General features: G+C 40.9%; 1 protein-coding gene across 2 annotated transcripts in view; it reads left to right on the top strand.

The window, feature by feature from the left end:
* Window positions 1-16,234, top strand: part of LOC147604838 (uncharacterized protein At5g01610-like) — a 70,712-nt gene extending 54,478 nt beyond the window's left edge. Inside the window, exons 1-2 of one of the 2 annotated variants that reach the window (XM_086794549.1) lie at window positions 15,506-15,588; window positions 15,686-16,234. In XM_086794549.1, coding sequence (XP_086650675.1) covers window positions 15,703-16,128 — 426 coding nt within the window. In that variant the 5' untranslated portion in view covers window positions 15,506-15,588; window positions 15,686-15,702 and the 3' untranslated portion in view covers window positions 16,129-16,234. Of the gene's footprint in view, window positions 1-15,505; window positions 15,589-15,685 lie in introns of those variants that run through there. The other variant, XM_086794550.1, reaches the window with a different exon arrangement.
* Window positions 16,235-17,122: the final 888 nt, after the last annotated feature.

A 17,122-nucleotide genomic window follows, 5' to 3' on the forward strand; every position in this document is an offset into this window, starting at 1 on the left:
AGTGACAAAGTCCATACTGATACATTCCCACTTCATCTATGGAATGTCTAGAGGCTGCAGTTTCCTTGGCATCTTGACTCTCTCTGCCTTGATTCTGTGACACATTAAGCATTGCCACACATAATCAAGTACATCCTTTTTGAGTCCTGGCTAGAAGAAGCTTTTCTTCACAGACATATAGGTTTTTATAAACTCTGGATGTCCTACTATCATGCTATCATGGGCTTCTCTTAGAATCCTTCCCTTTATTCCCTCATCATTGGGAATGCATAGTTGATTATTATAATACATGCATCCTTCATCCAATTTGTACCCAAGAACTCGACTCATTTCCTGAAGAGTCTTGCTTTCTTGCATCAGAAGGGTAGCAATAGGGGCCAAGAATTTGTCCTGCATGATTCTCTCCCTTGCTTCACTGATTAATGGATTTGACACCACTGAAATTGCAAGCAAGGAGGCTTTTCTACTGAGTGCATCTGCCACCACATTTTCTTTCCCTGGTCGATACTTAATTTCAAAATCAAATTCATGTAGGGTCTGCATCCATCTCCTTTGACTCATTTTGAGATCCCTTTGGGTAAAGATTCTCTTCAGACTTTGATGATCTGTCATCAAGGTTTAGAGCATAAACTACTGAGAGTAACTCCAAGTCATGGTGGACAACATAATTTCTCTCATGTGTTCTGAGCTTTCTGGATTCATAGGCCACTGCATGACTTTCTTGCATAAGAGCACCGCCTAAGGCAAAAACCCACTGGCATCAGTAACTACCTCAAAAGGTTTGGTCAAATCTGGCAATTTAAGGACAAGGTTGATTACTAATAAGGCTATCTTCAGCTTATCAAAGGCACACTAACACATAGCAGACCACTAAAATAGGGTACTCTTCTTGAGAAGGTTAGTTAAAGGGGATTCTTTCTGAGCATACTTGGGTCTAAAGATCCTATACCATCCAGTTAATCGTACGAATCCTTTGACTTCCTTTATCGTCTTGGGTTCTAACCAATCTACAACTACTTCAATCTTTGCAGGGTTAGGAGAAATCCCATCTTTAGACACTATGAATCCCAAGTATTCCACCTAGTCCAACAACAGAGAAAGAACATGCTCTCTTTTTTGCAAAGAGTTGGTGCTTCTTTAGGATTTCCAGGACCCTGCACACACGATCTTCATGATCTACAATATTCTTTGAGTATACCAAGATATCATCAAATAAGACTAGAACAAAATCATCCAAGTATTCTCTGAGAATATCTTGCATAAGACGATTAAACGTTGCTAGGGCATTAGTCAATCTAAATGGCATGATTGTGAACTCATAATGCCCATAGCGAGTATTGAATGCTATCTTCGGGATATCCTTTTCCTTGATTTTGATCTGGTAGTACCCAGATTTGAGATCTATCTTTACATTTGGGTCCCACTTAACCGATCTAGAAGTTCATCAATCCTAGGGATAGGATACTTATTTTTAATTGTTAATTGATTCAATCCTCTGTAGTCAATATACAGAGTCTTAACGTTCCATCTTTCTTCTTCTAAAAGAGAACGGGCGCACCCCAAGGTGAGACATTGGGTTTGACAAATCCCTGCTCTAACAGTTGTCTTAACTTTTCCTTAAGTTCTATGGCTTCAAAGGGACTGGCACTTTGTATGCATGCTGGGCTACTGGCTTAGCTCCAGGGGTTAACTTGAATCTCATGATCTACTTCGCGAGACGAAGGCATCTCAGTCAGCGCTTCTGGGAACACATCTGCATACTCACTTGACCACTCTGGTTCTTTAGCCTTGCATTTTATATCTACCAGATTCATCTTAATGACATGAATAGTTTGCCTCTTTCTGAGCCCTTTTAACAATTTAGAAGCCTTGACTAATTGTAGCACTGGGGATCCGAAAATTCCAGTTCCTTGAACTTTATTCTCGTGAAGGTCAAGGAAAGAGGTGGTCAATGAATGTCAGCCTGATTCTTATGGAGCCAATCCATTCCAAGGATTCCATCATAGATTTCCAGGTGTAGGACTCTCAACTAGCACTCTGTTACGTTCCCATCTACATTAAACTGAATAAGGTCTGTCTCAAGGTGTGTGAAAAGAATCTTTCCACTGGCCAATTCCACTTGCATAGGTTTCCCTCATTTTTTTATTTAGGACTACCTTATGTAGACATCCTGGGGAAATAAAAGAATGAGTGTACTGTGTATGAATCAATCAAAAGCTTGAATTACTTACCTTGGTACTTTGTCGAAGTCTAGAGGACAGAAAATTGGCGATTATTCCCCTGATGCTCAATTGTGGCATAGATCTGTCCTTTTTCTTCTTCCACTTCCTCAACTATAGTGATGGCTCTAGCTGCTGCAGTCTAAGGTGGAACTCTCTCTCTTTGGTTACCCCAATTCTGGGAGGGAGTTTGGAGACTGCGTTGCATGGAGGCTGCACGTTGAGCTGGCACTCTTCTGGGGTTGCCCTGATTTTGGCATGGGGGACCCTGATTGGATTGATACAAAGGAGTCTGTCTCTGAACTTTGGGACACTGGCTTCCTTGGCCCATAGAAGGAGATGGGTAATATCCTTGAGCTAGTGCCCAAACCCTTGACATCCGCCGAAGCACCTGTTCTCACTTCGAAGCTCTTCCCTCTGCATTCTTGAAAGAGCCAGAGTTCTTGAGAAAGAGCTTCAAGGAAAAGGTCTTCCTTCATTCCTGAAACTTCTTGACTCCAAATTCTGATTGGGACCTTAGTGTCTCATTAGGAAAATTTTGGACTCAAAAAGGGGCCTTGTAAGAGATCCCTTGGGATGGTGATGTGGACAAAGCAAGCCAATAAATCCACATATAATATTGGAGGGTACCTGCATCATTTTTGAGTTCTTTATTCCATTAACTGACATGTAGGGTGTTTTTTAATTCAAAACAATGCATCTTAAGTATAGTTTTTTATTCCCACTATGGTGCCTTATTTTATTGAAAAAAGACACCACTCTCTTTCTTCATTACACTTTTGAATGTAACGAAGCCAACTTTGCTAACCAAACTTGAACCGAACTTCGTCCCTGCAACCCATCATCTTGCATTGTCTCCCTCATTGTCTTCCCGACTCCACAACCACAACCACTCCAAATCCGAATTGTTTTGAGCGGGAGGTTTTTGATTTTCTCTTCTTCTCAAGGAGGCAAGTTTTGAAAAAGGATGGAAAAGTATTTGTTCTTCATGCGCCATACCTGCTTGTGCATGAATAACAATCCCATTTCTTACCTTTTTCAAGTGAGGGTTGTGAGCTTACAAGTACTCTGTACATTTTGGTTCATCCAGGATACCAACAAGTTTGTTTGATGGACAATATTATTTAGTGATGTTGTCTTTTGGTTTTAATGAAGCAATCTTCTTCACGGGAGATAAGTGTAATATCTTTGGTTTTTTTTGGTTAAAGTGTGAGTTCATGATGCTTTTTGGTGTTGTTAAAGCACAGAACAATGCAATGGAACCTGTGCAGCAAAAGAAGAAAAAGGTGAACATCCACTTCCAAGTAGAACCTGATTATGCTCCCTGCTGTAAGAGAAATTGGTCTAGGCCAGCATGCGAAGCCCACATTACTGAGCTTCGAAATGAAGGAAAGAAAAATATGGACCTATGGTTGGATGGTAGTATTTACCCACTAGATCCAACCTCCTCTCAATCTCCATCATTCTTTGGGTTGACAAGTTTCTTCAAGTTTGTGTGTGAGGGTGAAAATGGATTGCTTGGATATTGCAAAAGACTGTTTGGCCAATGTCAAAGTATCTTTGAAAGACATTTGAGTGATAGAGATGCCAGAATAAAAATGCTTGAAGGTGTGAATTTTTACTTGGCATCGATCACAACAGCTTTGCAAGCTTCAAACGAGGACAAAGCAAAAGTTTGTGCTGGGTTACAAAAAGAGTTTGATCATTTGCAGCAGACTATTTGTAAGATGCAGGACACTATTAAGGAGAAGAATGAAATTTTGGCAGTTCGAGAAATCAACAATTTCACATTGGAGAGTGAGAATGCACACCTTCGAAAACAACTTGAAAAGTTCAACAGAAAATTGTAATATTTGAAAGACACGCCATTGGGTGCTCGATTAAGCAAGAGACAAATCAAACCATTGGAAGAACTCAATGTTGGAGGTGGCCAATGGAAGCGTCATGTAAAAGCTTGCAGGTATTAGGATCTATAATTTCTTTGAGCTTAAATTTCTTTGAGCACTCACTTTTCATTTTCATCTTTAGTTCCTTTTTTGGAGATGGGGGATTGGGTGTGGGGGTGGTATAGTTAGGACTGAAATAGCTATCGTTGTTGCTTCAGGATGGTCACAGATGTTGTGGGTCCAAAAGAGCAAGGTTCTGATATATTTGGCAAAGTTTTGACAAAAGACATCGTGGAGTCAGCAATACAGCATCCTAAGTTTGCAAGACTTCGATCAGACATAGCAAAGCAATCCTTGGCAGGAGGTGAGTGAAGCATTCACGCCTGTAGATGCACAAGGTATATGTGACATGGCTGGTATAAGCACAAAGTCTTACAGGATGTTGTTTAATAAAGTTAAAGAGGGTTTCAATTGTAAGCTTGGAAAAAAAACAGTAATTCCCATTCCAAAACCATTTCACGTGAACAAACCTCAAAAATTCTCAACTTGGGAATGGTCGAACTTGTTGGAGAGCCTTGTCACGTGTCTAGTACATTGAGAGTGACTAAAAAGAGCAGGGAACAGAAAATCATAGAGCTTACAGAGTTCAACAATTTCATCATGGATGTTCGGAAATTACAAATGGCTATGGTGAAATTTTATGACATCAATGTACATGAGTGCAATGGAAGACTGAAATTTGTTTTAAAACTTGATGAGAGTGAGGTGATCAAAGGACAGAAGCTGGAAAGGGTTAGCATTACTTTAATGAATAGAGCTTTGGATGCAAGTATCAGTAATGCTGATGAGAAGCACTTTAGTGTACAATCCGCAAATGAGATTTGGTGGCTGGCTGCATTTGAGGTGACGTGCTATCCATTTTTAAAAAAAGAATATTATGTTGCTATCCTCTTGTTATGATGTTGTAGACAATCTAACTGTTGTTGTTAACAGGTTCCAACAGAGACCCATGAAATTCTAAAGTGGTACTTCAACCAGACTGAGCTTCCTTCAACTATCCCAGCAGCAGTCGAATGGCGAAAAGCTTTATGTAGAAGGATATGGTGAATATGAGGTTGAATGGCACCTGGCTGCAGATCTTAAAACCTTGAAATGCATGTTTGATATTTCCCAAGGAGCAATGGCCAAGTATCCTTGCCTGTATTGCATGACCGAACGAGGTGTCTCTGCAATCAGTAATAGGCGTGAACCCCCAAATCGTGATGCTCCAGGAGTGGATCCTAATTGGGATCCAATTCTTCCTATCCCTTTGATCAGAGTTCATATTTATGTTTTGCATGCACTGGTTAGAATAATTGAGAAACTAGTCTACATGTACATCGAATTTTCATGGAATATGAAACCAGTAGTAGAGAGTGAAAGAACTATTAAAAAAATAGAGCAAGTGCTTTTAGATGCAGGTTTACATTGTGGTCAAGTGAAGATTGAGAAGGACTTGAGAAGATCAGGGAAGACCAGAAATGTTCCTAGCAAACCATGTTTTGGAGGTGCAAAAGCTAGAAAATTCTTATCTAATCATACCCAGAGAGGTCATCTGGGTACAGATTTTGAGGTGTGGAGGAAGCTTCATGCAGCTGTACCTGATCGAGACTCTTCAAGACAAGCAAGGGTGGCAAAGGCCAAAGCGTGGTTGGCACTTGATCGCCTAGCACCTTTGTTGCAAAAAGCAAGGTTTGAAGATGGGGATGTTGAGAAATTTGAGGCAAATGTGACAGAATTCTACACTAGCTATGAAAAGGCATGGGGTGCGACAAACTTGACACAATACATGGTTATTACTTGAAAACCTACAGCTTTGAGTTTTTTTTGTTGTTCAAAAAATATTGTACGATACTAAATGTCTTGTTGTTGTTGAGCATTTGTAGCACATTTTGCATGCACATGGAACCTTTTTTGCGGAAGAGTTTGGAAGCCTTGGGATTTGGTCTACCCAAGGCATGGAAAGATCTCATTGGCAAGCACGTTGTGCTGGCCACTCAACATGGAGGAGGAATGAAGAAAAGTAATCCCATGAAGCAACTATGTCAGTGGTGGTATAGGCGGATTCAAGTGAGGGCTCATGTGAAGATCAAACATGCTGAATCAGCTGTGTCATGTGCAATAAGAAAGGTTCAGGCTGAACGGAGACGTTCAATATATGTCTCCTCTTACAGGGAAAGCAAAATCATGCTGAATGGCTAAGACAACGACAAAGACAGGGCAGAGTGTGGAAGAAAATTGATCATTGAAAACATATTGTAAAACAATGATGTAACTGTGAAAGATTTTAAAAGAACAAGAGCTTTCATCTATGTCCCATATAAATGTTTCCAATATATATACATTTCATAGTTTTTAATGGTAAGCAAGAAGAGTATTGAGAAATATGAAGAAACTTCTTAGCAACTGGAATAATCTAAATCTATTAATCTAGAGCAGAGACTTCCCCCAGCCGAGCCTTTTTTGATGAAGTTTCTACATCATCTTCATCATCCTCTATCAATGGCACAACAAGGACCTTTGGCCTTGCTGTTCTAAGAAGATGCTTCTTCCCGCAATCACTCAACAGATTAGGATCTGTGATTCCACATGCCAACTCGTAAGCAGCATATGTTAAATAATATTTACATCTCAACGAATATACTCCAGGTCCCTCTCCAAAAATTCGAACAGCTGCTTGCCGCTCCAGAAGTATTGCCTTGTTTGCATTCAGCCTTAAGTAATAGCCACCTAAATACCTGGATAGAGTCTTTATCGCCATCAGAGGAAAACTTGCATTGTCCTTGGAGAAGCTAGCGTGAAATATCACAATTTGAGGGAATTTTAGGCGATGTATATATGTTCCTAGTGTCGAATCGTGGCCCAATCCCGCCATATGCTTGCCTGAAGCACGTTTGAGGAATGTGTCTTCATATATTTCCAACTGAAAAAATAAAGGAGCATTAGCCAGAAACAACATCACCAAACATTTCAGGACAAAGTTGATAAAGCCAAATCCACAACAAAAAAAAACTAACCTCTTGGTTCTCATCTACTTCAAGCAAGGCGTCTTGCCATAAATTAGTGCTCGAACTAGGAACGGTTTCCGCTGACTTATTTGGCACATCCCTAAACCCTCCCATGTTGGTAATATTCAGTCTTTCCCTTGCTTCTTGTAGCTCTTCCTCTGTGGCATCTTTTCCTTCATATTTAAGGGCATCAGCATATATCATCTTTAGTGTTGCTGTAGAGCAGATAGGAACTCGGTGTCTTTCACATGGCTATCCACTAGTAAGTACTTATCTATCCCATCATCATCTACAAAATTATCATCGACCTCCAGATTTTGGGCTATGAAAGCTATGCAATGGTCCTCCCTTAAGTTAAATACATGTTGTATGTCTGTCAGCAATATATACTCTGAATCTCCTACTTGGTAGGAGGGGAGTAATGGCGTTGGAATGGGGGAGGAGTCATCTGATTCAATCACAAGCTGACCTATATCACTGTTTTGTTCTCTAACTGCCGCAATATCAACCGCTGAACTGAGCTTCCTCTCTTCTTCAACATTGAACTCCTCAATCACATGAGGAGTGTCCTCCTCTTCATCAACATCCTCAACAGTGGGACTAGCCTGACGAGAAATCATGTCTTCACTTTCATTTGTTGCATGCGGCTCTGTACATTCTTTATCTGTTAATTGCACGTACATGTGCAAGAAGCATAAGAAGGCATAAGAGTATTCCATCAAGCGGCATTTTCTTTTGTGAAAAGGGCATAGCAAAGCTCTCTTCTTATCACATGGTACCTTGTGCCAATCCCTGTTTAACCTCTGCTTCTTCTCCGACAACACCTTGAGATTAAAATGAATGTGATTTTTCCCATCAATCATCATTGGTTCTTCATTTGTGAGCTCATCAAACTCTTGCTTTGCCTCTTCAAAGTATCCATGATGGCTAGAAAATGTATCCTCCAGAGAAAAATCGCAATTGAACATCAACGAAATTACAGGGTGCAAATCATGATGTCGACATTTGTAGAGGAAGTCATACAACAGAGTTGCATAACGCAAGACCAAAGGGCAAAGGATTCACGATAATCCACCTCTTATTGGTGTCAATTAATTCACCTCCTACACGACAGTCTCCATCCATTCCCACTCATAGAATGTGATGAAAGTGTATTACTTGATTGTTTTGTGAGTTTCTTGTATAATCCTTGATTGTTTTGTTTTTCCTTCGACTGTTTGCCCTCTGCCATTGTTTTCTCTTCGACTGTTTGCCCTCTACCATTGTTTTCTCTTCGACTGTTTGCCCTCTGTCATGGTGATTCGATTCACCATAAAGCAGACGACGAGTCATTAGAATCTCAATACTGCTCTATGTGTTATGGTGAATCGAATCACCAAAATGCAAGACGGAATGGTAAGAGATTCGGGAGAACCCTCCTCCGGTTGTAGTAAATCGATTCACTATAACGCGAGGAGGATTGTTTTGCTTTGAGTGGCTCTTAGTCTCGCGTTATGGTGAATCAAATTATTATAACGCAAGATCAAAGCTCAAAGGATGCACGATAATCCGCCTCTTATTGGTGTCAATGAATTCACCATAATGCGAGGAGGATTATTGTGTTTCTGTGGGCCTTCATCTCGCGTTATGGTGAATGGATTCACCATAACGCGAGGAAGTGCATATTGCTTTCTTGGCCACCATCTCTCGCCGCTTTATGGTGAATTGTTAATCGTGTACTACTGAATAGCTAAGTTTTTTGCTTTTTCTTGCGTTTTCAGATTGCTCGTGTAAGGCATACAGCTAAACCCATTGACAATGCAGCTCCCTCATCTACTGGGAAGAAGATGGGCGTTCTGAAAGCCTCAAGATCCAGGAAATCAAGCAGTCCTTCCCGATTGTCCAAAACGCAGCCTAGACTAAGGCGTTTCGCAGAGCATTCGGCAGCTTTGCGAGAAATCACAAAGTTTATGAAGCACCCGACAGCTGCTATTCCCAGATTGCCTTTCCAAAGGCTTGCCAGGAGAATTTGTGAGCAGAATGGAATTTTGTTTAGGTGGAACGCATCGGCCCTGTTTTGCTTGCAGGAGGCCACAGAAGATTGGATGATCAAATTTTTTTTGGATAGTTACGTTCTTGCTGCCCATGCACACAGGAGGGTGACAGTAATGAACAAAGATTTTTTCAGCCTAATAGCCCTTCGTTTCAGATACGATAAGTTACTTAGACCAATTACGTTTACTGATGAACGAATGTTACAAATTTTGGATGTCCGTCCTGTACAAAAAGTGAGAATTGAAGAGGTGACCGAGGGAGGTCCAGATCATGAACATCAGACTCGGGCAAATTTAATGACAAGCGCTCAAAGGGAACATCAAGCTGCAATGCTTGCATTGCAAACAAAAAGGGAAAATGTTCGCGCACTCCACGCCATGAATCGTGAGGCGCTACAATTTTTATTGGCGGAGTTCTATGTACCCTTTAATATTAGAGGGCATAGATGTTATTTCCCGATTCATGCTGAAGAAATCAACATTCTGTTTGATCCTAAAACTGAAGTCAACGACAAAGTGCTCAGATGTGTTTTAAGGTATACTCTTTTCTCTATCCTCCCACAATTTTTCATTCTTGGCTCTTAAAGTTTATGCCTCACTCTTGATATGTTTCCTTGTGAAGTTTTGTTATTTCGCAATTGCCCGAGAATGTACAGCAACGAGTGTTCCAGATTGATTCACTGGTCTCAACACTGTTGCTAGTAGAGTCAGTTCCGTACCTCGATGTGCTGAACTGGTTTCGGGAGGTCCAGCTGGACGATGCCCGAGTATTTTTTTTGGCATATCATGAAAAGTGAGTTTGTCTCTCTATCTCTCTTGCATGATGTTTATAGGAATCACCGTACACGAGTTATATAGTGCTTCCTTTGGATTGAAACTAATAGAAATCTATTGTGCAGTTCCCATTGGAGTCTTCTACCAGTCGACGTGCAAGAAAATGTCATTTACCTTGCAAATTCGACATCTGGTGTCCATGGAAATGTTTTGCTGTAAGTAAAAATCATTAAGATACATATTATTGTTTGAGTTAGAAGTCCGGATTGATCAGGATAATGATTGGTCTTTGTTTACAGTGGTGTCAAGAAACTAATGGCAGCTTACGAGAGCCTCAGCATGGACATCGACACCCTGGATCGATCGACCATCCGAAGGGTTAGTGTCCCCAAACAAGAAGATGGCCACAGCTGTGGGTGGAGGGTTGCACTTAATGCAATGTTGCTGCTACGAAGCATTTTTCAGCTCCCTTCAGAGGATGTAAGCATTTTTCAGCTCCCATACGCATGCGTTCTCTTGTTTATCTTCTTGTATATTGTCATGTTGATCTTATTTATGCCTTGATAAATTGTGATGGCAGTTTCCATCAATGTCTCGCTACGTGGACCTAGACGTCCAAACGTTTAGGGAGGAAACGATTGCGAAATTGATCGAGGTCGCTGAAGTTATGCCTCCAGACGGGCCAGTGGACTTCATCCCGCCCAATCCACGAGGGGGGATAGGCCCCCCTGAGCCTCTTACATGGGCTCCATACTTGGGAGAAGAGCCATGGCTCCATCCTAAAGCCGATACCTATGGGTTCTAGTAATAAATAGTTTTTTCCTTCTTCCAACAAATGTACGTTTGTCAGTTATACATGTACATTTATATTTTTTTGCACATATCTAGTGTTATTGGAGAGAGAACATCAATTGTAAATGCACTTTTAATTTGAAAATCAGAGGATCAAATTTGCTACTGTGTTCCTTCACTGCTTGTTTTCTTACTTTAAGCCTTTTTTGTGTACATAAAAATTCAATTGGGAAATTTTTACCTTCATTACATTGTTTTAAACAATAAAGCATTACAAAAGCAATGTTCTGAATAGATAAGTTTATTGCATATGGAAAATACATTGTCACCGTATACATGGTCACATCATATATCTTCTAGTGCCTCCAATTCATGTGGGGCTGCAACATCTTTACAAATGATCTGATGCTCTCTTCTTTTACTTAGCTTCTGACCATCGAGCTTGAAGCAAAATTGATCTGGAGGATTCTGAATAGCTACTTCTAATTCCTTCCTAACATATTCGAGAGTCCAATTCTCTTCCACTTCCAATGTCAAAGATGGGTGACCCTGTCGAATCATAACTATATCTATCAAGCAAGAGTGGCTGCCATCTCTTGTATCTTGGTCCATGCTTTCCCAATTGTTGTTGATCCATCGCCACCTTCTATAAGTAAATGACATGCACAGATGTTGCCTAACAATATAGTATGTGATTCCAAAATATCATTAGGATAATTTTTCGAGTAAATCAAATAAGCGTTGTAACTATTTCACAAAAATACATTATAATGTCATACCACTCACCGAAATGCAATGTCGGAGGTGTTCAATCGACATTCGATCAAATCATCTCCCTTTGATGATTTCACTCTCCTTTGTCAAACAAAGCCAGGCTTCATCTATATCTTTGCACACAAAAGTTGTTCTAGTTTTTCTCAATTGTTTACAATCAGAAAATAAATGAACAAAGCATGCAATTGGAAAAAACAAACTTAAGTGGACATTTCTTGCACCAGTGCTAGGCTTCATAGCACATTTAATATCATTAAACATTTTAGTCCTGTATGACTCTATCACTTCTGTGTCAAGCAATGGTCACTCAGGACTATCAAGTGCGAGCAACGGAATACGTTCCAACTTTCCATGTCGACTCGATTGAGTGGGCAAGGTATAAAATGAGTCATAGAAATATGTTCTACTTCTTGCGAGATCACTTGGTGCACGACCTTCATATTGAAGTTCCCCTACCTCACCATGTACGACATTCAAGAATCCCGTCAAGCATTGTGCAGGCTCCCACTCCTGAAGATTGGATGGGTACAAATCTGTGCAAAGCAAAAAAATGTATATCAATCACCTTATTTGCAACATTGAAATACAAAACACAAGCACTTACAATGTGGTCTGTGTCTTGGAAGTTCTTCCAATGGTCCCACGTTGATCTCTTTTTGCATGAATACATGCTGGATCAACACTTCTTTGACAGTTTTCCCTCCTGGTGCCATCTTAAAGTCAAGGATCCTTCCTTTCCAATGTTTGGCCAAGTCTTCAGATGCCTTTCCCTTCACTCGGTAGTGGCCTTGTTTTCTTGGCTGCATAGTGACCCAAGAGTACTTCCTGTATACTTGGGGAATCCATTCTTTGTTCTCGTCTTTTACGTTATACAACACAACAGATGAGATACTGCTCCTTGCTCGTTTCAGTCCACTTTCGGGTGCCATGATAGATTAACAGACGTATGAGAAAGAAGAAGTAGCAGAAAGTGGATGACTGAGCTAACCGCTTTTGTGGATCAAGGAGGGAAGAAGAAATGAGGGACGGTGTGTTCTTTTGGGCGCCAAAGATGTTTCGAGATTCAAAAGTGGAACCAAGTTGAGGGAATAACCAGGAGAATGTGTATCTATCTATTCCAAGCATTCAAGCTTCATTAGTTCTAGGGGTGGTGGAAAGAATTTTTTAGTGCTCCACGTCTAACACAGGAATGTGGAAAACATTCTTTTATTGTGTTAGTTTCTGACAAAAAAACGGTTTTAAATATTTTAAGACTAGGTGATGGTTTTTTTTAATATTTCATGAAGATAAGAGTTTCTCCACGTTTTGGGTGGGTTTGTACAGAGGTCCCACCACCGGTGAATCTCGTTCGTAGATTACATGTCACTCAATCTATGTGTCTATTATTATATTATTGTTGAAACAGCCCTCTTTTGAGTCCAAAATTTTCCTAATGCCTTAGAGGTAGAAGGGTGGAAGAACTTCCCGGTGTCTGGAATCTCTTGAAGGATGAGGGAGCTGGCTTTGGCGGGACTTTAATGATGAAGGCTTTGGTGAAGTCCTTCGCCACATTCTTATAGCTTCAACCATGGAAACTGGCTTGGCATTTTTGACCAGGGTGTCTAAAGGTTCGTTCATTCCCCGAATGAACCTGGCCCTAAGTTGCTCTTCGTCTAGTGGTGGTGAGTACTTGAGGAGAAGAGCAAATGCCTGGTGATATTCTTCAATAGTTTTCCTCCCCTGCTTTACCTCTAAGAATTCATTCATCTTGGTTTCTAAAAATCTGGGTGACAAAATCTGTTCCTTAGATAAGCTTTGAGATCATTCCAGGACTGGGTATTCCTATCCAGATGGTTAGTGTCGCAATGGTTTCTCCATGTCACCTTGGCTGTTTCCACAATCTTCAGCCTAGCAAGAGCCATTTTGCTCCTCTCGTTGTATCCGGTGATCAAAATATTCCTCCATGGCCTCAAGCCACTTCTGCACAGCCTCGCCCAAGTTCTCCCCTTCACCTTTGAAGGGTCCTGGCTGAGTTGTGTGAAGAGCCTTGCGAACGTCGGGGTCAAGCTCTTCCTCATCAGTGAGAGGATATGACTAGAAAATATGATTATTTTAATGTAATACTGGCGTCATGGTATAGCTCACAGATGAGAATACAAAAGAATGAGTGTCTATTTATAGGTGAGGGAGGCCACTATCTGAGTCCAACTGGGCTCTACAATTTTCTAGCTTCAGTTTGACTGAATTTGGACACGATTTTGACAAGTTTAGCTCCCCTTTTTGTATCCTGTTTGATCCAGGAGAGAGGAGAGATAAAAATATCACAATTTTTTTGATTTAAAAACCCTTCCACACATGTGAAGGAGGCACCTACCTCAAAGGTCCCCCTCTCCTTACCAAGGTGTCAAAAACACGGAGTGTGGGGTTAAGACCTTCAACAAAGGTATGAAGTTTGTCCACTGGGGACAAAGAGTCAATCTCCAGTATCAAGTTGGTGAACTGGGAGATATAAGAACCAATTTGGTCCAAATGGCATAAGCGAGTACGGGCTTGGAAATTAGCATTGGCAGGTATGAACTGCTTTTACGAAGGACCTGCTCGAATTTTTTCCCACGTTGTAACCGATTTTCCGGCGTGCTATCATTGTTGCCACCACAATAAAGCAGTGTCTTTAAGGAGGGATACCACAAAAATCACCTTTTTGGAATCAGAAAGGGTCATGGTTTCGAAGTATAACCACAGTTTGTAGAGCCATTGGTCTAAGATACGCTGACCACCATAAGAGTCAAGGGGTTTAATTTCCAATTTCTTTGTTTTACAGGCTTGTAAAAGACGATAAAGAGTTTTAAGTTTCTCCAAAATATCTCATTTTTTTAGTAATATCTCTTAATTTTTAACTAATAAACCTTGTACTTGGTCATTCTTCATCTTATGTGAGCATTTACTCATTTTTGGGTTTTTTTATTCATTGGATTTATCTCATCCCAACACTTGGATTAATCCTATTGGCCCATAGAAACCTTGATTGGACCATAATCCAGCTCTCTCTAGGCTAAAACTGGTAGAAACAAGATCTTTTATATTTATGAAGAGGGATTTGACTACAGGGGAAGATACTGGACATCTTGAGAGACTGGGGAGGAATCTTACAAAGAAGCTCGCACCAAATAGTGGAACAACTTGGAGTCTTCAATTAATATAAGCTCAAGAATCGAAGTCCGAATGAAAAGTTAAGGTAAGCATAGCTTATTGTTTGAGCATTCTTGCAAGATGTTGTATAAGCCATAACATCTTTGGCACTGCTATCGAGAAAGCAACCATTGCTTTTTTTATTCCTTTTTGAGTCCTCATTGTGCCCGCCCACCCAAGCCCTTTCCCTAAGACAAGGCTTCTTGAAGCAATGTGTACAAATGAGAAGTGAATAAGGTTGGAGAGTAGAGGATAAAAAGAAGCAAAAATTAGTGTTTTTTATACTTTGGGTTATTGTTATTGGTTTGTATGCTTTAAATAACCAAAGAAATGCACATAACAAGGTGCTAATGTAACTATTTGAAGGCCCTTTGCCTTAAAAATTTCTTTGCTTGTGGAACAACCATGACTGGATTCCTACCCACCAACAAGGTGCTAATGTAACCATTTAAAGGCCCGTTGCCTTCCACAATGATTTGCATGTGGAACAACAATGGCTAACTTCCAACCCATGTGGCATGCCCCACCTAGATGCACACTTTGGCCTCTAATATTATTCCCAATCCTCCTCCTCACTTAAGTAATATAATAGTTAATTAGTTAAAACCATGTAGCCTTAATATGTGAATTATGGCAACATATGCCAACATCAGCTCCTCTTAAAAAATAGCTCAAGCACTTGGCCACAAACAAGAAAAGGGAGCACATACTAGTGAGGCCAGAAGGCTATGCCAATGAGTATGAACGCGGTCCCTCCTCTTGGCGAAGCCTACGAGGCCCGAGACCTCGAATTGGCCTCCTTATTTCAGCGTCACACCTTGTAGTGCTATATTACATGTAACGGCTACGTCGTGCCCTTCAAGCTCTGATCTACTGCTGTCTCTCGAGATTTGAGGTAAGAGAGAGAAGGTAGCAGACAACGCAGGTCCATGAATAAATTAGATTATCAGATACATAGCTTGATTAATGATAAGAATCACATGTTTTGCTAGGTTGCAGGGCATCAACAATGGCGCAAGAAGTTGAGGCGGAGAAGCAAGGGGCGAGCGTGTGGGCGGGGCACGAGGAGAGCTTGAAGAAGGCGGCGTCGCTGCTGGAGGAGTATGGGCTGCCAACTGGGCTGCTGCCGTTGGCGGAGGTGGTGGAGATAGGGTTCGTGAAGGAGACGGGCTACATGTGGATAACGCAGAAGCAGGAGGTGCAGCACGAGTTCAAGCTCGCCAGCAAGCTGGTGAGCTACGACGCCCACATCACGGGCTACATCGAGAAGTACCGCATCAAAAAGCTTAAAGGCGTCAAAGCCAAGGAGCTCCTCCTCTGGCCGCCTGTCGGTGAAATCACCGTCGATGACCCCCCCACAGGCAAAATCCACTTCAAGAGCTTTGCCGGCATCACCAAAACCTTCCCCGTCGAGGCCTTTGCAGCTGGACAGTGAGCATAATATAGCCAATCCTGCACACGAGCGTACTCTCTTTCATTGTTCGTCTAGCTTCATTGTATAGTAGCCTTTTTTTTGGTGAATTTTACATAAAGTGCATGGATTGGCATAGATCTAGTGTTGATAGTGAGCTTTTACTTTTTTTTTTAATAAAAAAATCGAAATTTTCATGTGAGATAGTGCTTGTACTTTTTTCCTTTTTACCTTCAAGTGTGCATAATATAGCCATCCCTAGTCTAGCGTTTTGCGAGGAGACATAAGTTCATTGTCCTCTTTGACATGGGCAGTTCTAAGGATGCTATCTCTCCGCAACCGGCAAACCAAATGCATGGATTGGAATAGAGCCACTATTACAATGCTTATACTTTTTTTTCTTTTTTATGTGAGAGCGGGTATTGAAAAGGAGATGCCAATACCTTCATCTTGGGAGGTAGGTTGGTGTGGACTACACTAAACAAGGTTGTCTTATAAGCTACCTCACATTAGGGGGCTTTGGAGTTTCCCAAAAGGGGGGCAGCGTAAGAAAAACAACAAAATTTTCTCTCATGCCTAGGTGAAAAGTCCACGTTAATACATTTAGCATGAAATCTAGACTAGATTCATTAGGAAAAGTTTGAGATCATTTTGGGGCCGTCTAAGGATTTCACATGAGAATATTCCTTTCAAAATGGAGGAATGGAAAATTTTCATCAAATCATTTCCAAATCTGTTAGAGTTTGCATTTTTAGAACCTACTCTCTAGGAGCTTTCCGATGATATACATAGCATGACGGGGGTTGGATATGGGAAGGCAAAGATACCAAGAAGATTCCTTTCTTCTCTACCGGACATGATGGGGGTTGGACATGGGAAGGGAAAGATATCGAGAAGATTCCTTTCTTCTCCATGTTAAGAAGAAAATAATCTTCTCGGTATCTTTGCCTTCCCATGTCCAACCCCCATTATTCTATATATCATCAGAAAGCTCCTAGAGAGTAAGTTCTGAAAATGC

Source organism: Cibotium barometz, chromosome 61 (genome assembly GCF_041138505.1).
Source record: "Cibotium barometz isolate CiBa-2024 chromosome 61, ASM4113850v1, whole genome shotgun sequence".
NCBI classification, from domain to species: Eukaryota; Viridiplantae; Streptophyta; class Polypodiopsida; order Cyatheales; family Cibotiaceae; genus Cibotium; species Cibotium barometz.